The sequence below is a fragment of the Oncorhynchus kisutch genome, linkage group LG27, assembly GCF_002021735.2.
Source record: "Oncorhynchus kisutch isolate 150728-3 linkage group LG27, Okis_V2, whole genome shotgun sequence".
In the NCBI taxonomy this organism is placed as follows: Eukaryota; Metazoa; Chordata; class Actinopteri; order Salmoniformes; family Salmonidae; genus Oncorhynchus; species Oncorhynchus kisutch.
Genome location: NC_034200.2, coordinates 20,848,218 through 20,868,916, shown reverse-complemented (window position 1 = coordinate 20,868,916; position 20,699 = coordinate 20,848,218). Strand labels below are relative to the sequence as shown.

At 43.2% G+C, this 20,699-nt stretch overlaps 1 protein-coding gene across 5 annotated transcripts in view; it reads left to right on the top strand.

Moving 5' to 3' along the window:
* Window positions 1-14,085, top strand: part of LOC109871726 (sickle tail protein) — a 54,269-nt gene extending 40,184 nt beyond the window's left edge. For 2 of the 5 annotated variants that reach the window (XM_020462700.2, XM_031806933.1), the window contains 7 exons: window positions 31-322; window positions 526-782; window positions 1,048-1,218; window positions 5,644-5,763; window positions 8,728-8,811; window positions 9,431-11,062; window positions 11,660-14,085. In XM_020462700.2, the coding sequence (XP_020318289.1) occupies window positions 31-322; window positions 526-782; window positions 1,048-1,218; window positions 5,644-5,763; window positions 8,728-8,811; window positions 9,431-11,062; window positions 11,660-11,812 (2,709 nt within the window). In that variant the 3' untranslated portion in view covers window positions 11,813-14,085. The remainder of the gene's footprint in view (window positions 1-30; window positions 323-525; window positions 783-1,047; window positions 1,219-5,643; window positions 5,764-8,727; window positions 8,812-9,430; window positions 11,063-11,659) is intronic. The other 3 variants (XM_020462701.2, XM_020462703.2, XM_031806934.1) reach the window with 3 other exon arrangements.
* The last annotated feature ends 6,614 nt before the right edge of the window (window positions 14,086-20,699 follow it).

The following is a 20,699-nucleotide window of genomic DNA, read 5'->3' as shown; positions in this document are numbered from 1 at the left end:
ATGTCTGGGCCTCTCTCTCCCACCATATAGGCTGCAGAGAGAGAGGGGGACCTGGAGGAGGGGAGGCCACCACAGAGATCAGCCACCTCTGCTGGGAGTCAGTTTGAGCAGATTCTCCAGGAGGCCCAGGCCAGCCTAATGATGGCCATCCCTGACTTAGAGTTGACCGAGACGGGGAGGAGTGAGTCTCAGTCTCCCAATCCACCCCTAGCTCCAGACCAGCCATCTCTCCCCCAGACCCTCCCAGACCCAAAGATGCCCCTCAACACTCCACTGCTAGACGAGATGGATGTTCCTGAACCTACTGAGGCATCTCTTCCAGGTAAGAAACTTTGGAAGTTAATAGATCCATTAAAATGTTGGAAACTATGGGAGGACATGTGTTCTGTTTTATTTGGGTTCAGTTTAGGATTAGTATCTTGACTAAATGCGAATATATCAATATTATTTTCTGTTTTGTAAAGTACAGTACATTCTATACAGTGTACAGTACATTGTCTGTGTCTGTGTGTCGTCGTCTGACAGAACCCACTCAGCCAGCCAATGTGGCTTCTGAGATGACTGTTCAGGACAGCCCTGAGCAACCACACAGGCCTATGGTTGAGAAGCCTCGCAGGCCCAGTGTGGAAAGAGAGATGAGGAACAGCCCAGAGAAAGCAGGGAAGTCCCCTCCACCGCCCCCACCACGGAGGTTCTTCACCTCACCATCAAGCCCAGGGCTGACCACAGGGAGGTCTGGAGAAGTGGTCTTTACTACCAGGAACGAAGCTGCCACCACACGGGTGTGTGACTAATTTGTTTGGCAGTTTCCCTAGTCAAGCAGCATTCCAAGACATTTGTCTTCAAAAGGATAACCTCAGTGTCTAGAAATAAGCATTCAACATGTGACCCAACATTCATATACATAATATTTGTAACACTGCAAGTCAAATGGAATCTTTAGTAGTGTATGCATATGATGCACATATGACCTAGTGGGGGATAGAGTGTCAATTTATTCAAGACAGTTTTCAAGTTTCCAAGTCAGTGTTTTACTATCCCCTTCAGGACAATGAAGAGGAGGTGTTCCTTCAACCCAGTCCCAAACCCACCAGACAGCCCCCAGAGGTCAAGCCCAAGCCCCAAACCACATCTGTTATCACAGCCTCAGCTGAGCCAGAGGAAGAGGAGGATGAAGAAGAAGATGAGGAGGAGGATACATTCATGAAGGAACTACAGGTAAATAAACACTCTGTCAGATACAGAGTGACATTTCCTGACATTTAATCCTAGTAAAAATTCCCGGTCTTAGGTCAGTTAGGATCACCACTTTATTTTACGAATGTGAAATTTCGGAATAATAGTAGAGAGAATTATATATTTCAGCTTTTATTTCTTTCATCACATTCTCAGCGGGTCAGAAGTTTACATACACTCAATTAGTATTTGGTAGCATTGCCTTCAAATTGTTTAACTTGGATCAAACGTTTCGGGTAGCCTTCCACAAGCTTCCCACAATAAGTTGGGTGAATTTTGGCCCATTCCTCCTGACAGAGCTGATGTAACTGAGTCAGGTTGGCAGGCCTTCTTACTCGCACACGCTTTTTCAGTTCTGCCCACAAATTGTCTATAGGATTGAGGTCAGGTTTTTGTGATGGCCACTCCAATCCATTGACTTTGTTGTCCTTAAGCCATTTTGCCACAACTTTGGAAGTATGCTTGGGGTCATTGTCCATTTGAAAGAGCAATTTGCGACCAAGCTTTAACATCCTGACTGATGTCTTGAGATGTTGCTTCAATACATCCACATCATTTCCCTGCCTCATGATGCCATCTGTTTTGTGAGTGCACCAGTCCCTCCTGCAGCAAAGCACCCCCACAACATGATGCTGCCACCCCCGCCACCAACCGCTTCACGGTTGGGTTGGTGTTCTTTGGCTTGCAAGCCTCCCCCTTTTTCCTCCAAACATAACGATGGTCATTATGGCCAAACAGTTCTATTTTTGTTTCATCAGACCAGATTATATTTCTCCAAAAAGTACAATCTTTGTCCCCGTGTGCAGTTGGAAATGGTAACCTGGCTTTTTTATGGCAGTTTTGGAGCAGTGGCTTCTTCCTCGCTGAGCGGCCTTTCAGGTTATGTTGATATAGGACTTCTTTTACTATGGATATAGATACTTTTGTACTTGTTTCCTCCAGCATCTTCACAAGGTCCTTTGTTGTTGTTTTGGGATTGATTTGCACTTTTCGCACCAAAGTACATTACATCCTTCCTTAGCGGTAAGATGGCTGCGTGGTCCAATGTGGTTTATACTTCCGTACTATTGTTTGTACAGATGAACGTGGTACCTTCAGGCATTTGGAAATTGCTCCCAAGGATGAAGCAGTCTTGTGGAGGTCTACCATTTTTTTTTAGGTCTTGGCTGATTTCTTTTGATTTCCCATGATGTCAAGGAAAGAGGCACTGAGTTTGAAGGTAGGCCTTGAAATACATCCACAGGTACACCTCCAATTGACTCAAATGATGTCAATTAGCCTATCAAAAACTTCTAAAGCCATGACATGATTTTTGGGAATTTTTGGCAATTTTCCAAGCTGTTTAAAGGCACAGTCAACTTAGTTTATTAAACCTCTGACCCATTGGAATTGTGATACAGTGAGTTATAAGTGAAATAATCTGTCTGTAAACCATTTTTGCACAGAGTAGATGTCCTAACCAACTTGCCAAAACTATAGTTTGTTAACAAGAAATGTGTGGAGTGTTTGAAAAACTAGTTTTAATGACTCCAACCTAAGTGTATGTCAACTTCCAACTTCAACTGTACATACCACAAATACACTACATGACCAAAGGTATGTGGACACCTGCTCGTCAAATATCTCATTCCAAATTCATGGGCATTAATATGTAGTTTGTCCCTCCTTTGCTGCTATAACAGCCTCCACTCTTCTGGGAAGGCTTTCCAGTAGATGTTGGAACATTGCTGCAGGGAATTGCTTCCATTCGGGGACTTGCTTCCATTCAGCCACAAGAGCATTGGGGAGGTCGGGCACTGATGTTGGGCATTTAGGCCTGGCTCGCAGTCAGCATTCCAACTCATCCCAAAGGTGTCCGATGGGCTTAAGGTCAGGGCTCTCTGCAAGCTAGTCAAGCTCTTCCACACCGATCTCAACAAAGGGGCATTGTCATGCTGAAACAGGAAAGTGCCTTCCCCAAACTGTTGCCAAAAAGTTGGAAGCACAGCATCGTCTAGAATGTTATTGTATGCTGTAGTGTTAAGATTTCCCTTCACTGGAACTAAGGGGCCTAGCTCGAACCATGAAAAATAGCCCCAGACCATTATTCCTCTTCCACCCAACTTTACAGTTGGCACTATGCCGACGCTTGGTATTGCGCATGGTGATCTTAGGCTGCCCGGCCAAGGAAACCCATTTCATGAACCTCCTGACAAATAGTTATTGTGCTGACGTTGCTTCCAGAGGTAGTTTGGAACTCTGTAGTGAGTGTTGCAACTGAGGACATACCATTTTTATGCACTACATATTTCAGCACGGTCCCATTCTGTGAGCTTGTGTGGCCTACCACTTTTCGGGCTGAGCCATTGTTGCTCCTAGATGTTCCCACTTCATAATAACAGCACTTACAGTTGACTGGGGCAGCTCTAGCAGGGCAGAAATTTAACAAACTGACTTGTTGGAAAGGTGGCATCCTATGACGATTCCATGTTGAAAGTCACTGAGCTCTTCAGTACGGGTCATTCTACTGACAATGTTTGTCTATGGATTTCATACACTTGTCAGATATGGGTGTGGCTGAAATAGCAGACGCTGTCGTACAATCTACTAATTTGAAGTGTTGTCCACATACTTTTGTCTATATAGTGTATGTACAAAGCATTTGTCCATTTTGGACCTTTTTAACATAAACATTAACACTAGTGTACATGCATTACTACACTGAACAAAAATAGAAGTGCAACAATTTGCATGTTGCAATCTTTCCTTCTATACTTTTTTATCCTTTATTTAACTAGGCAAGCCAGTCTAGAACCAATTCTTATTTACAATGACGGCCTAGGGACAGTGGGTTAAATGCCTTGTTCAGGGGCAGAATGACAGATTTTTTCTTTGTCAGTTCAGGAATTCGATCTTGCAACTTTTGGGTTACTGGCCCAACGTTCTTAACCACTAGGCTACCTGCCGCCCCAGTTGCAGTTCATATAAGGTACTGAGTCAATTTAAATAAATTCATTAGGCCCTGACCTATGGATTTCACAAGACCGGGAATACAGATCTGTATCAGTTGCTCACAGATACTTCATGCAGAGCGACACATCTCCTTTGCATGAAGTTGATCAGGCTGTTGATTGTGGCCTGTGGAATGTTGTCCCACTGCTCTTCGATCCCTGTGCGTAGTTGCTAGATATTGGTGGAACTGGAACACGCTGCCGTACATGTCGATCCAGAACATCCCAAACATGCTCAATGGGTGACATGTCTGGTGAGTATTGGGGCCATGGAAGAACTGGGACATTTTCAGGTTCCAGAAATTGTGTACAGATCCTTTCCACATGGAGCCGTGTATTATCATGCTGAAACATGAGATGATGACAGCGGGATGGCATGACAAAGGGCCTCAGGATCTCGTCACAGTATCTCTGTGCATTCAATTTGCCATCGATAAAATGCAATTGTGTTCGTGGTCCGTAGCTTATGACTGCCCATACCATAACACCACCATGGGACACTGTTCACAATGTTGATATCAGCAAACCGCTCGCCCACATGACGCCATACGTCTGCCATCTGCCCAGTACAGTTGAAACCACAATTCATCCATAAAGAGCACACTTCTTCAGCATGCTAATGGCCATCGAAGGTGAGCATTTGCCCACGGAAGTTGGTTACGACGCCAAACTGCAGTCAGGTCAAAACCCTGGTGAGGATGACGAGCACACAGATGAGCTTCCCTGAGCCGGTTTCTGACAGTTTGTGCAGAAAGTCTTTGGTTGTGCAAACCCACAGTTTCATCAGCTGTCTGGGTTAGCGACAATCCCGCAGGTGTAGAAGCCGGATGTGGAAGTCCTGGGCTGGCGTGGTTACACGTGGTCTGCGGTTGTGAGGCCGGTTGGACGTACAGCCACATTTTCTAAAACGACGTTGGAGGCGGCTTATAGTAGATAAATTAACACTAAAATAATGTCAAATGCACACTCCCTCAAGACTTGAGACATCTGTGGCATTGTGTTGTGTGACAAAACTACATGTTTAAAAGTGGCCTTTTATTGTCCTCAGCACAAGGTGCACTTGTGTAATGATCATTCTGTTGAATCAGCTTCTTGACATGCCACACCTGTCAGGTGGATGGATTATTTTAGCGAAGGAGAAATGCTGGATGTTAACAAATTTGAGCACAACATTTGAGATAAATTAGCTTTTCGTGCATATGAAAAATTCCTGGGATCTTTCATTTCAGCTCATGAAACATGGGACCAACACTTTACATGTATGTCACCTTGTGTTGTTCAATGGAGGAATGTCTGTGTGAACAAGAATAGCCAAATACATCAGATAGTGTGATATTTAACTCAGCATTTGTTGTACAGAGCCCTTGTCATGCAATCTGGAATCTGTAATCTAATCAGTGCACTTTGACCTCCTCAGGTGTTTCAGAAGTGCACTCTTAGAGATGTAGGCACAAAGTGCATTGTAGACCTCACAAGCACTGCATCACAAGTCAGACAGATAGAACCAGAGCTCTCCCTTTCACCCAAAGTCCCTAAGGTAACAGATGCCTTATTACTAACCCCTTGTGTGTGGTGTGCCTATGGTCTGACCTGAGACCTGCACTCATTGCTTATATAGTGCATTCGGAAAGTATTCAGACCTCTTGATTACGCTACAGCCTTATTCTAAAATTGAGTCAATTGTTATTTTTCCTCATCAATCTACACACAATTCCCCATAATCACAAAGCAAAAACATTGTGTTTTTTATTTTAGCAAATGTATAAAAAAATTCTGAACTGAAATATCACATTTACATTTACATTCAGTAAGTATTCAGACCCTTTACTTAAAGATGCTTTGTTGAAGCATCTTTGGCAGTGATTACAACCTCAAGTCTTCTTGGGTACTGAGGAGTGGCTTCCGTCTGGCCACTCTACCATAAAGGCCTGATTTGTTGAGTGATATAGAGATGGTTGTCCTTCTGGAAGATTCTCCCATCTCCAAAGAAGAATTCTGGAGCTCTATCAGAGTGACCATCAGGTTTTTGGTCACCTCCCTAACCAAAATCAAATCAAATCAAATGTATTTATATAGCCCTTTGTACATCAGCTGATATCTCAAAGTGCTGTGAGAAACCCAGCCTAAAACCCCAAACAGCAAGCAATGCAGGTGTAGAAGCACGGTGGCTAGGAAAAACTCCCAAGAAAGGCCAAAACCTAGGAAGAAACCTAGAGAGGGACCAGGCTATGAGGGTTGGCCAGTCCTCTTCTGGCTGTGCCAGGTGGAGATTATAACAGAACATGACCAAGATGTTCAAATGTTCATAAATGACCAGCAAATAATAATAATCACAGGCAGAACAGTTTAAACTGGAGCAGCAGCACGGCCAGGTGGACTGGGGACAGCAAGGAGTCATCATGCCAGGTAGTCCTGAGGCATGGTCCTAGGGCTCAGGTCCTCAGAGAGAGAGAAAGATAGAATACTTAGAGAGCATACTTAAATTCACACAGGACACCGGATAAGACAGGAGAAGTACTCCAGATATAACAAACTGACCCTAGCCCCCCGACACATAAACTACTGCAGCATAAATACTGGAGGCTGAGACAGGAGGGGTCAGGAGACACTGTGGCCCCATCCGATGATACCCCCGGACAGGGCCAAACAGGAAGGATATAACCCCACCCACTTTGCCAAAGCACAGCCCCAACACCACTAGAGGGATATCTTCAACCACCAACTTATCATCCTGAGACAAGGCCGAGCATAGCCCACAAAGATCTCCCCCACAGCACAACCCAAGGGGGGGGGGGGGCGCCAACCCAGACAGGTAGATCACATCAGTGACTCAACCCACTCAAGTGACGCACCCCTCCTAGGGACGGCATGAAAGAGCACCAATAAGCCAGTGACTCAGCCCCTGTAATAGGGTTAAAGGCAGAGAATCCCAGTGGAAAGAGGGTAACCGGCCAGGCAGAGACAGCAAGGGCGGTTCGTTGCTCCAGAGCCTTTCCGTTCACCTTCACACTCCTGGGCCAGACTACACTCAATCATATGACCCACTGAAGAGATGAGTCTTCAGTAAAGACTTAAAGGTTGAGACAGAGTCTGCGTTTCTCACATGGGTAGGCAGACCATTCCATAAAAATTGAGCTCTATAGGAGAAAGCCCTGCCTCCAGCTGTTTGCTTAGAAATTCTAGGGACAATTAGGAGGCCTGCGTCTTGTGACCGTAGCGTACGTGTAGGTATGTACGGCAGGACCAAATCAGATAGATAGGTAGGAGCAAGCCCATGTAATGCTTTGTAGGTTAGCAGTAAGACCTTGAAATCAGCCCTTGCCTTAACAGGAAGCCAGTGTAGGGAGGCTAGCACTGGAGTAATATGATCAAAATAATTGGTTCTATTCAGGATTCTAGCAGCCGTATTTAGCACTAACTGAAGTTTATTTAGTGCTTTATCCGGGTAGCCGGAAAGTAGAGCATTGCAGTAGTCTAACCTAGACCAAGGCTAGACCAAGGCTCTTCTCTCCAGATTGCTCAGTTTGGCCAGGCGGACAGCTCTAGGAAGAGTCTTGGTGGTTCCGAACTTCTTCCATTTAAGAATTATGGAGGCCCCTGGGTTATTGGGGACTTTCAATGCTGCAGAAATGTTCTGGTACCCTTCCCCAGATCTGTGCTTCGACACAACCCTGTCTCAGAGCTCTACGGACAATTCCTTCGACCTCATGGCTTGGTTTTTGCTCTGACATGCACTGTCAACTGTAGACAGGTGTGTGCCTTTCCAAATATTGTCCAATCAATTGAATGTACCACAGGAAGACTCCAATCAAGTTGTAGAAACATCTCAAGGATGTTGAATTGAAACGGGATGCACCTGAGCTCAATTTCGATTGTCATAACAAAAGGTCTGAATACTTATGTAAATAAGGTTGGATTTTTAATTCAATGCTTATCTAGGCCTCTAACACTAATTTGATCTGGGGCCTGACAGTTTGTGCTTTCAGCTTCATCAGCCTCTGAATCTGGTCTAAGCTTGGATCTAGAGCTTGCTTGTGATTGAATGTGCTTCTGAATACTAGTCTGACTGCCACTCAGTGCTGTGTTTTGCTATTGCTGCTGGAATGGCCTGGGGGGCGGAGGTTTGGTGTTTCTCATGTTTTTTTCTCATGAAAATGTTATCTCTGCTTTTCAAAGAATTGACTGATGTCTCATATAAAAGATGTATGGTGTCTCTTGGTGTTGGAAAATATTTGCTCTTGATTTCCAGTTCCCTTCCACTTTGAGATTACGGACTAATCATTCACACTGTGCAGTGTTCTTGCCTGGCTTTGTGAATGAATCTGCATCTGATATTTTGTTCCCTTATCACATTCTTATCACATTGTGCTTGACTCTATTTCCCTTAGTGTTCTACGCATGCTCTCTTGGCTGCCATGGCTGGTCTCGTCACTGTAAATGAAAGTGTAAACTGAATTCAAAGAGCTGTTGTGCAATGATGTTATCCCCTAAACTGTCCTAGGAGAGTCAGGAGAACCAGGGTAAAGACAAAAGTGTGCTCAACACCGATGAAAACAGATTTGACACTGTACCAAAGAGTCCCAGGGTAAGTCTTTCATCCCCATATTACCCATGTTCCTCAGTCTGAATACAGTATATACAGGTAACTGCCAAAATAAAGGAAACACCAACATCAAGTGTCTTAATAGGGCGTTGGGCCACCACGAGTGGCCAGAACAGCTTCAATGTGCCTTGGCATAGTTTATACAAGTGTCTGGAACTATATTGGAGGGATGCGACACCATTCTTCCATGAGAAATTCCATAATTTGGTGTTTTGTTTATAGTGGTTGTGGAAAACATTGCCGTGGGAACCGCTCCTTAATCTCCCATAAATGTTCAATTGGGTTGAGATTTGGTGACTGAGACACACAAACTGTCTTTAAACCCTCTATGCTCCTTTGAGACCCCTCTTTTAAAGTCACTGAGATCTCTTCTTCTAGCCATGGTAGCCAAAATAATGGTCAACTGACCCTAAGGATAATGGGATTTAAATTTTTAATTTTTAATTTTAAATTTGTTTAATTAACTCAGGAAACACACCTATGTGGAAGCACCTGCTTTCAATATACGTTGTATTCCTAAATTACTCAGTGTTTCCTTTATTTTGGCAGTTACCTGTATATTTTTTTAACGTTAATAGATATTTCCCTCCTTTTTTCCCAGGTCATGTATTATGTTATGGGACAGATATCCAATGAAAAGCCTCCATCGGGAAGAACAGACCAATCGGAAGGGAGAGAGGGAACAGTGTCCCCCTCACAGGTGGCAAACACAAATATGCTTGACTCCCAGCAGCTAGAGTTACTAACAGCAGATGAGTCACCTCTAGTGGTGGAGTGCGAAGATTGTCCTCCTGAAACACAAAAGATAGCAGTTGGAGAAGATAGTGAGAAGGCAAACCTCGTAGATGAGAATGACCTGAAGGATCCTGTTGAGAGTCAGAAAGAGGAGGTGGCTGAACCTGTGTGTTCTACAATACCTGCAGAGAAGAAGGACTTACCTGCACCTACCGAATTGAGCACTCATCCTGCTAACAGTATACCATCATCTCCACCAGTACCAGTAAATCAGTCTATGACTATTATAGCTCAGGAGGGTTCAGGTAGTCCATTGTCTTCTCCACCAGTAGAGAGTGTGAACCTGGATGACAGCCAGAGCCAGCAGGTAGTATTTAGGTCATCCAGAGGCAGAGCACCACGGTATGTAGAGGAGAGCAGCAGCCTGAGCCCTGACCTCCCCGACGAGGAGGGCTCTCCTCCCCCTGAGAACATCTCCTTCATGATGATTACCAGCAAAAGAGTGCAGGCTCTGTCCACCAGGCAGTACCAGGAGATAGTAAGTAGGACCAACGGGTCCGAGGTTCAGACCGTCAAGGTGGGGAACGACACCACCACCAGCGTCAGCCAGGAGGAGCACTGTGGCTTCGATAGGAAGCCTGTGATCATCATATTCGACGAGCCCATGGACATCCGGTCGGCCTACAAGCGTATGTCCACCATCTTTGAGTGTGAGGAGGAGCTGGATGTGATGCTGCACCAGAAGAGCATCGAAGAGGAGAATGAGGAAGCAGAGAAGAATGTACCTCAGGTAAAGCCTAACACTGATCTCCAACAGGCAAACAAGACAGCAGTGACAGAAAACACTGCAGACGGTCACAGTAATACTCCTGCTGTGGTTGCGCAACAGACAAGTACATCAGAGTGCTCATCGCCAGAACAGTCTAAAACAGAGTCCTCAAATGGCAGCAAACCAGAGTCCAAAAATAAGTTCAAATTCAAGTTCCCCAAAAAAAAGCTGGCGGCCATCAGCCAAGCGATTCGCACTGGGACCAAAACAGGCAAAAAGACGCTCCAGGTGGTGGTCTATGAGGACGGGGAGGACGGACACATGAAGGAGACCAAGAGGTTTGAGATCAACAGCAGCAAACCCCAAACTGACTCCAGTCACCTCACCACTGTGAATAACGTAATGTCATCAAGCACTCTCACCTGGTCAAACTCTAAACACAGAACAGAGGCGATCTGTAAGAACACCTACGAGTCCAGAAACAGTTTAGATGAGACCATTAAAAAGCAGGAGATCATCGTGGATAATATAAGCCCCTCTGCGCTTAAGATAGACTCCTGTGAAGAGTCTCCATCCGCTATGAAACTCAAACAAGAGAGGGAGGGCAGTCCCTCCAAGAGGTCTGCCCCTCCTCAGGTCTCTAAGTCCCTTAATCCTCAGAGTAAGAAGTCCAAACCACAACTTCCACAGCTTCCCAGACCGTCCATCATGAGCAGCTCCAAGAAACAGGTCTCTCTTAAAGTTGCTTCCCTCTAACTGCACTGGTGGCTGGGTCCCTGGTAGATTTCCAACCTCTAACCAATAAAGATTAACATGTTTTTCAGGTGTTGCTGGGGATACAACTGGGATCTACCTCTGCTTATAAGCTGTCTTTGTGGTGTCAGCTGACATGATTGTTGTCCCTTGGGATCTGGGTTGCTATGATGTGTTTTTGTGAACTTTGAACAGTTAACTTTGTCTGGATCAAAGTGACAGGCTTTAAAATGACTGGCTTTATACTGTACTTGTGGTTCTGTTGTGTATGCTCTGCTCTCAGAATTGGTGCAGGTTGGTCAGTGGTTCCCAAACTTGGAAAAAAGTTGTGTACTCATAACTTGACCCACCAGCTCCCTACATATACAAAATAAAATACCTGCTTGTACCCCAATAATACCCCTGCTTGTACCCCAGTTTGGGAAACACAAACCTACTGTAAGCATGCTGGAATCTTATTTCTGGATACAGGTTTTTCTTTGTTGTTGCTTCGGCTCTTAGGTGTTTTCACAATCCGTCCCTAAAATACAGTATCATTTTTGTGTTTCTTTTTGTCTGTTTGAATATTTACAGAATACCAGTGGCTCTCCTTCTTCAAGTCAGATGTCACGTTCTGCATCTGCAAAGTCCTGGCAGCAACCAGCCGGGTCAGCTGACAAACCAGGGGGAAAAGCTCAGAAGCTCCAGGGCAATCGGAAGCAGTTTCGACAGGTAGTTTTACTATAAGATGGCCTGTGTCAGGAAGTATTGGAGGAACCACTTTCATGATGTAGAGAAGTGCGTTCATGTAAAGCATTGGAAACTGTACAATTATAAGATGTTTGTTGAATCCATGCGTTCTCTGTCTTGTTCTCCTATGTCTTCAAGACCTTTTGACTTACCATATGTACCCTCTTCACCTCTATATGCTCCATGAGCATGCTCAGCATGTAACTTTCAGTCCCTTGGAGATGGAGACAAGGATAGAAGATTGGCAAGGATATATTCACCTCACTTTTTGAAGATCTCCTTGAATTAAGCATTTTCATTTTTTGCAAATAAATGCGATTCTCTAAACTTAAACTAAAGCAACTCAAATGATCCATCTAAATTCACCCTCTGTCAGCTATCCATGTATTCTTTAACCCTCTTCATCTCACCCTGAGTAGCATGATATTTATGTCATAAACATTGCGTGTGCTTGATGAGTAAGTGCATTTAATTGGTTAATTAGTGGGCATCATTAACCCTTTAGATCATTTCCTGACTTCATCTGTTTTACTGTGGTTGTTTATATTTTCAATTAATCATCTATTTTTTGTGTATTTTAGTGTCATCTGTTTGCTTTGTAACATTGTTTATTTATCTTTGTATAATAACACTTCTTTTGCCTTTCTTGACATTCCATGTCTCCTGCCATCTTTGTTTCGCAGGCCATCAGAAGTACTAAGAAAGCAGGTGGGGATAGTAACCATTCTTTCCTTGCTTTACCTGCTTCTAAGATCCCAACCTTTTGTCATAGCTCTGGAAAAAACACATCATCCCCAGATCCTAACTCAGTGCCTAACCCTATTAAATCACCTTCATCCTTCCCATCCTCCTCACACAAGTCTTTCATCCCGTCTCTTAATCTGAGTCGTCTTGTCCCTCCTAGCCCGTCTCTCAATGACAGACGTCAAAATCTTTCCCTCTCGTCTCAAACCCAAAATGGCCGACCCAGCCATTTCTCTTACTGCTCATCTTCCTCTTCCTCCTCCAACTCCCCCTCTTCCAACTCATCCTCTTTGTCCCCCACATCCACGTCCTCCACCTCATCCTCCCCTCCCTCCTCTCCCCGACTGCCATGAGTCAAGGTGCAAGGAGTATCCACCGCATTGCACATATACCCAGCTTCACCGGTCACAAGATGCAATGTGGACACAGCAGCAAAACCACACAAACACCAGCAGCTTCTTTATCTAAGGACATATCATGATATTTTTATATCTATAAATTACAGTGGAGGGAAATGCTGTTTTCATGGCAACATAATACAATTACAGGGCAGTCTTGTTTCTCTCTATCCCTTCCATACGTTTTTGATAATGAACAGTTTGAAAAAGAAAATACATTGACCTGGTTTTCAACACTCACTTTGAGCAAGAGGACCTTTTTATTTCTGCCTCGGCTTTTGTATGATGATAACCATATTAACAAGATAACTACTTTGCATTACAAATGATCAACACAAAAAGGTGCAAACATTCTAGAATTAATGCTAATGCAGTTTGGTGGTGCTGGAAATCTGGATTTTATTTTTATTGATGTGAGAAATCTTTGGTTTAATTGATGGTGTTGAATATAATGTATATTTTATAAGAATTTGAGTGACAGATAATATGCAGATTTGATCTAAAATAACAATTTATTATATAAGGAAATCAAATGATTTTGGAGATAGATATAGTAAATTTCATCTAGCATCTGTCATTCACTTGTCATCTGTCAGAGAATCTCTTCTATGCAATGATCTTAGATGTGTAGAGTGTGAGTGGAACTTTAAGGAAAAAAAGAGTTTGGTGATTTCTTAAGCTTCCTATGCACTGCCAAATTGTTTGAGCTAACAAGATAGCTACTGTACAATCAAAGTGATGTTTAGAGGACTTTTATGGCAGTAGATGTGGTAAATGCCAAAGTATTTGGTTTTACAGACCATGTATCTAAGACATGCACTGTGTGGATGTTGTAATGTTTTCCTTTGGGATGGCACCTACTTATTTTAACCAAATAGCTTACTGTGATACTCTTATATTCATATCAGTAACTGGTGTTTACATTCATACTTAGTGACAGAAGTTTACATACAAGTACATTATAGAGATTTGACATATTTATCTGTAATATTAGAGAACTATTGTGTTTGCACAACTCCTATTTAGTGTTCTCTGATTTTGTAAAGCTGTAAACAATGTTGTAAAAATGTATTGTGGAATGAAATACTTGTGAGGTTGAAAAACGAATAAAGGGCTTTCTGTTAGTGATTTGCTGTAGGCTTCTATTTGTTCATGTTATATTCATTTGTATAATTGTATGAAAATATGTTTACTGGCGTAGGTATTGATGCAAAATAAGTTTGCACTTCCTATTATTGCCCAACAGAGGGCAATGTACACATGCAATTTTACACAGGAAAGAGGGCAGCCAGACAGCTTTTGCGTAGCAGTATTTTTCAAATGTTCAGAATAATTTACATAAAATAACTATACGTAAATGTAATACAGATTTCAAACAGATTTTGAAGCAATAATTTGCTTTGAGTCCAAAATAAATGTGTGAAATTCTAAAAGAGCTGAAACAATAGATCTTAAATATGGTCTCTGATTAGGTCATGGATATTGCTCTGACAAAGAAATAAACATTACATAAAAACACATTTAGACTTGACAAATATCTGAGAGAATGTCATTAACACATTTATCACAGAGGGAAAGAAACATAATGAGATATCTCATCCTTTTAATTAGTAAATTATTAGTAATTAGTTTCATTAAATGATAATTAGCTCATATGTAAATTCCAGACATAATGAATCCCAATGCCCATCTACTGTAATTAGCATATCATCATTCTGCATCATATTTAACACAGGAAAGTTGAAGAGAGTCCAGATTGTGAGATGCAACTCAGAGGGAGGGATGGATGGCTGGTAATTAAAAATAACTCATTTTAGCATCATAGGGTTAATTATTATATCTCCCAATGCATTATGGTAGAGCTACATCAACAGCACAAGTCTAGGAGGACATCCACAAACCAACAAGGAACTTTCTGTCAGTTAATCAAAGATGTGGCTCCCTAATTTGCATTTCTAATTGGAATTACTGTAATGAGGATGTGAATTAGTATGCTTGCCAAATTAGCCAAGTAGTTTTCTGTATGTAAAGTGGCTTGTAATACTAGAATTGTGAATTAGTTTTCCATGTTGTTAGATCTTCAGCAATGGTAGAAGGCATGATAGGGGAGAAGTCAAGCTGTTAACCCAGTAAGAATCTGTATTTACAAATACCAACATATCCAGTACTGCCAAGAATGACAATTCTATTAAAAAGCCTATTAAATCACACCATAGAGCAGTGGACACCAACCCTGGTCCTGGCGTGTACAGGCTTTAATTCCAATCATCAAGGGCTTGATCATTAGTGGAATGAAGGAAAATGTTAAAGTATTGCTCTTTGGCAGGAACAGAAGTCTACATATGACCCTGTAGCTCCCCAGGACAAGTGTTGGTGACCAGTGTTGTGTAAAGAAATGCTTCCTATGGTCGGTCACAGTCAATGGCCATTATTGTGGCTAAACATAGATTAGGGTAGAATGTGTTCAAATCTATTGTCTTCATTTTTAACACTGTTGCCCTAAATCAATAGAAGTGCATCACGTGAGTGGTGGCCTTTTTTGGTATAAATCCATATCGCGGAAGTTCAGCATTACAGCGTGATTGAAATTTAAAGGCAATATTCCCGCGTTATCAGAGACTGAATAAACGGTGCATATCTTGGCTCAATCGGAAATGACATATACATTTCTATAGCACAATCTGAAAGGTTTAAACGATGCAGATTAAATAGAGCCTTTAGATATTCATTATGCAGATACTTTTGCAAGACGTTTCTTAAAAAGGAAGCAAATGTGACAAATATTTCCAATATAAACTCTCGTTTTAGTTGCAAAACACAACTGTTTGGACTAATGATTACACACCAGTACTGCAGAGAGCAAACAAATAATACTTTCTTTGGGGGGGGGGGGGTGACAGTAAGTGACAGTAAACTGTAGTGGGTAGATGAAGTTGGGCACTATTTTCTCGTTAGAAATACATTAGTGTCCCACTTCACCTGGCACATTAAAGTATCAATGAGATTTTGTAGAGGTTTATAGATAACACGGTGTTTTTACAATTTTGGGGACATTCCAAGCTCCTGATGAAAACATAACTAAAGGACTCTGCACAGCTTTTACTTGATCCTGAAACACCTCTATTATTCCCTAAATGCTGTCCCCTTTCACAAATGGAGCATATTTTCTACCCTAAGTTTCTTACATTCAGTGTCCTTCCTTTCCTACCCTTGTTATTTCCTTCCACTGTCATCCTATACGGTTTATGTGCTATTTAGACTTGATTTTGAAATGTTATGAACAACTAAAACAACATAATTCAATGTACAGTACTTTAGAATATCTAATGAAGGAAATTACATTTAAATTGATTAAAGGTTTATTTTGTGAATTTGCATAGCTTGAAATGTCCCTGTCCCACTATTGTAACACCATTCAGGGGAAGCGAGACAGTACTATCAATCTAAATGTCATAAAATATAAAAGCTGTTTACATGAATGGTTATCATATTTTAAAACAGTCTACTATTCATTCTAGTACCAAAAGCTAGATTGTTAAATTATAATTGACAGAATGACAGCCTTAACATTCTAGTGCAAGGTTTCATAGTATGTCGGTTTTTCATGATTTTCAACGGGTCACCCCATCTAAGAAACCTGTACACACACATACACTACAGTAAGGTCATACTAACCAAACCAATTTTTTTCATTCCAGAACACATGCAGCAACAACCCAATAACATTTGTTGTGGTTAGTTATCAAAATGACCATAGTACAGTACCCTCATACACAGATGTGCCACGACACCTGATGACTTAAATCAATAATGAAAGTGTGTGCAATATACTTTAAGTCCAGAGGCTTTATGCAATTCATTTCAGGAGGGCACTGATGGTAAGCTCTGGCATATAGAGACATGTATTTTAGTTCAATAATAGCTACTAACTATTCATCAAACTGTAGGTACCCTCTGTCTTTGTTCTTTTTTTAATTCAATGGACTTTCCTCTTGTAGCCTAATTCCGTTATTACTGATTTGGTACATCCTTTGTTCGATTAGAGCTAGGTTTATTTTTAGATTACTATGAATCCCTGTACAGTGCAAGATTTCTTCAAACCCAAGGGTCTCAAGAAAGAGGGTCTCCTGTCCATAGTTACACATGGGTCCAGACAACAGGCATATCAAGGTTATTGTTATACAAGTATGAAAAAATGAAGGTTATTCAAAAGAAAACTATATGTCAGTAGAAGATAATACCATTGCGTACAGTACAGGATATCTAATATGACACAAACCATATATATAAACCAAAAACTAAAATCAACAATGCACCAACAATTACTTGGTTCCAGATTCCCAAACTTCAACTTCTTTGGAAAAAAATGTACTATACATGCTCAGCTCCCCAAAAGCGTTTCTGGCACACGACCTTGGCTGAGGCACTAATTCAATTGAGTGTTTTTGAGGGCATCACCTCAGGCTATTCACTCACCAGAGGGGCCAAGAGATAACTCCAGGCACTTGTCTGACAGCAAGCAATTTTCTATCACCATTAACTACTTTAATACTTCATTAACAATTAATTAAATCAAGTCTTTGAGGAATTATGTCTTAAAAGTAAGATCAAGAATAAAGACCATATTCATTTTCAGAATCACCTGTATTCACCAAGTACTGTACATTTACGCATACCCAGAATTTGCTTCATTGTGAAGGTGCTGCCAGCAATAGACAATATACAAACAAAATAGACACAAGTCCACATAAACATCATACATCATATACAGTATCGGTACAGTAAACATAACACTGGAGTTTAGGCTGATCGCAGTGGGAATATATATCTATATAAACAGAGGGATTTTACACAGTGCATATACAGCGTTGTGAGGAAGACCAGAGGTGTACATAATGAAAATGAAGTATAGTGCAGATTGGTATTTGAGGTCATTGATGACAAGGTGCAGTAATCGTCCCAATGCAGTCACTTAATCCCCATGAGCCTGGTTGATGAGGGCCACAGCAGGGAAGAAACTGTTCAGGGGGAGAGTGGTATTGGTCATGATTGGCCTAACCTGTCTGCCAGAGTGGAGTCTTTGAAAGATGGGGGGTCTGGAATGGGCAGGGTAGGAAATGATCGTACCTGCATGCTTCCTAGTCCTGGAGCTCTGCAGGTCCTTGATGGTGGGCAGGTGACAGCCTACGAACTTCTCCGCAGACCGAACAATGCACTGCAGTTTGCACTTGCAGCAGGCAGAGCCAAACCAGATGGTGATAGAAGAGATGAGGATTGACAATGATGGACGTATAGATCCAAACCAGAATTGTCCAAGAGTTTGAGTTTCCTCAGCTGTCGCAGACAGTACATCCTTGGTCGAGCCTTCTTGGTCACCACTGTGATGTTGTCCTCCCAGTTGAGGCTGAGAGATGATGGTCCCCAGGAATTTAAATATGACTTGGCTGTGCTGACAGCTGAGCAATCAATCTCGAAAGGGGAGGTGGTGGGGGGGCATTTCCTGAAGTGTACCACCATCTCCACGGTTTTGACTATGTCGAGTTCTAGGTCGTTGCGACTGCACCAGGCCACCAACCTTTCTACTTGGATGACCAGGTTTACGTCATCAGCAAACTTGAGTGTTTTGACAGATGGGTCGTTGGAGGTGCAGTCATTGGAGTAGAGGGTGGAGAGCATGCAACCCTGTGCTGATAGGGATTCTGAAATATGTTGTCCCATCTTAACGTGCGGTGTCCTGTTGGTCAGGAAGTCAGAGATCCACGAGCAATTAGGAGTCCGATACGTTCAGCTGGGGGAGTTTGTGCTGTAGCAAGTCCAGAATGACTGTGTTGAACAGTCCAGTGCTAGCCTCTCTACACTGGCTTCCTGTCAAAGCAAGGGCTGATTTCAAGGTTTTACTGCTAACCTACAAAGCATTACATGGGCTTGCTCCTACCTATCTATCTGATTTGGTCCTGCCGTACATACCTACACGTACGCTACGGTCACAAGACGCAGGCCTCCTAATTGTCCCTAGAATTTCTAAGCAAACAGCTGGAGGCAGGGCTTTCTCCTATAGAGCTCCATTTTTATGGAACGGTCTGCCTACCCATGTCAGAGACGCAAACTCGGTCTCAACCTTTAAGTCTTTACTGAAGACTCATCTCTTCAGTGGGTCATATGATTGAGTGTAGTCTGGCCCAGGAGTGGGAAGGTGAACGGAAAGGGTCTGGAGCAACGAACCGCCCTTGCTGTCTCTGTCTGGCCGGTTCCCCTCTTTCCACTGGGATTCTCTGCCTCTAACCCTATTACAGGGGCTGAGTCAATGGCTTACTGGGGCTCTCTCATGCCGTCCCTGGAAGGGGTGCGTCACCTGAGTGGGTTGATTCACTGATGTGGTCAGCCTGTCTGGGTTGGCGCCCCCCTTGGGTTGTGCCGTGGCGGAGATCTTTGTGGGCTATACTCAGCCTTGTCTCAGGATGGTAAGTTGGTGGTTGAAGATATCCCTCTAGTGGTGTGGGGGCTGTGCTTTGGCAAAGTGGGTGGGGTTATATCCTTCCTGTTTGGCCCTGTCCGGGGCTGTCCTCAGATGGGGCCACAGTGTCTCCTGACCCCTCCTGTCTCAGCCTCCAGTATTTATGCTGCAGTAGTTTATGTGTCGGGGGGCTAGGGTCAGTTTGTTATATCTGGAGTACCTCTCCTGTCCTATTCGGTGTCCTGTGTGAATCTAAGTGTGCGTTCTCTAATTCTCTCTTTCTCTCTCGGAGGACCTGAGCCCTAGGACTACCTGACATGATGACTCCTTGCTGTCCCCAGTCCACCTGGCCGTGCTGCTGCTCCAGTTTCAACTGTTCTGCCTTGACCTGAGCCCTAGGACCATGCCCCAGGACTACCTGACATGATGACTCCTTGCTGTCCCCAGTCCACCTGACCGTGCTGCTGCTCCAGTTTCAACTGTTCTGCCTTGACCTGAGCCCTAGGACCATGCCCCAGGACTACCTGACATGATGACTCCTTGCTGTCCCCAGTCCACCTGACCGTGCTGCTGCTCCAGTTTCAACTGTTCTGCCTTATTATTATTCGACCATGCTGGTCATTTATGAACATTTGAACATCTTGGCCATGTTCTGTTATAATCTCCACCCGGCACAGCCAGAAGAGGACTGGCCACCCCACATATGCTCTCTTTCTTTCTCTTTCTCGGAGGACCGGAGCCCTAGGACCATGCCCCAGACTACCTGACATGATGACTCCTTTTTGTCCCCAGTCCAGCCAGAAGAGGCCTGGCCACCCCACATATGCTCTCTTTCTTTCTCTCTCTCGGAGGACCTGAGCCCTAGGACTACCTGACATGATGACTCCATGCTGTCCCCAGTCCACCTGACCGTGCTGCTGCTCCAGTTTCAACTGTTCTGCCTTATTATTATACGACCATGCTGGTCATTTATGAAGATTTGAACATCTTGGCCATGTTCTGTTATAATCTCCACCCGGCACAGCCAGAAGAGGACTGGCCACCCCACATAGCCTGGTTCCTCTCTAGGTTTCTTCCTAGGTTTTGGCCTTTCTAGGGAGTTTTTCCTAGCCACCGTGCTTCTACACCTGCATTGCTTGCTGTTTGGGGTTTAATGGCTGGGTTTCTGTACAGCACTTTGAGATATCAGCTGATGTACGAAGGGCTATATAAATACATTTGATTTGAAGGCTGAGCTAAAGTCCACAAACAATATCCTCTTGCATGTCCTTGGGACAGCGTCGTCTAC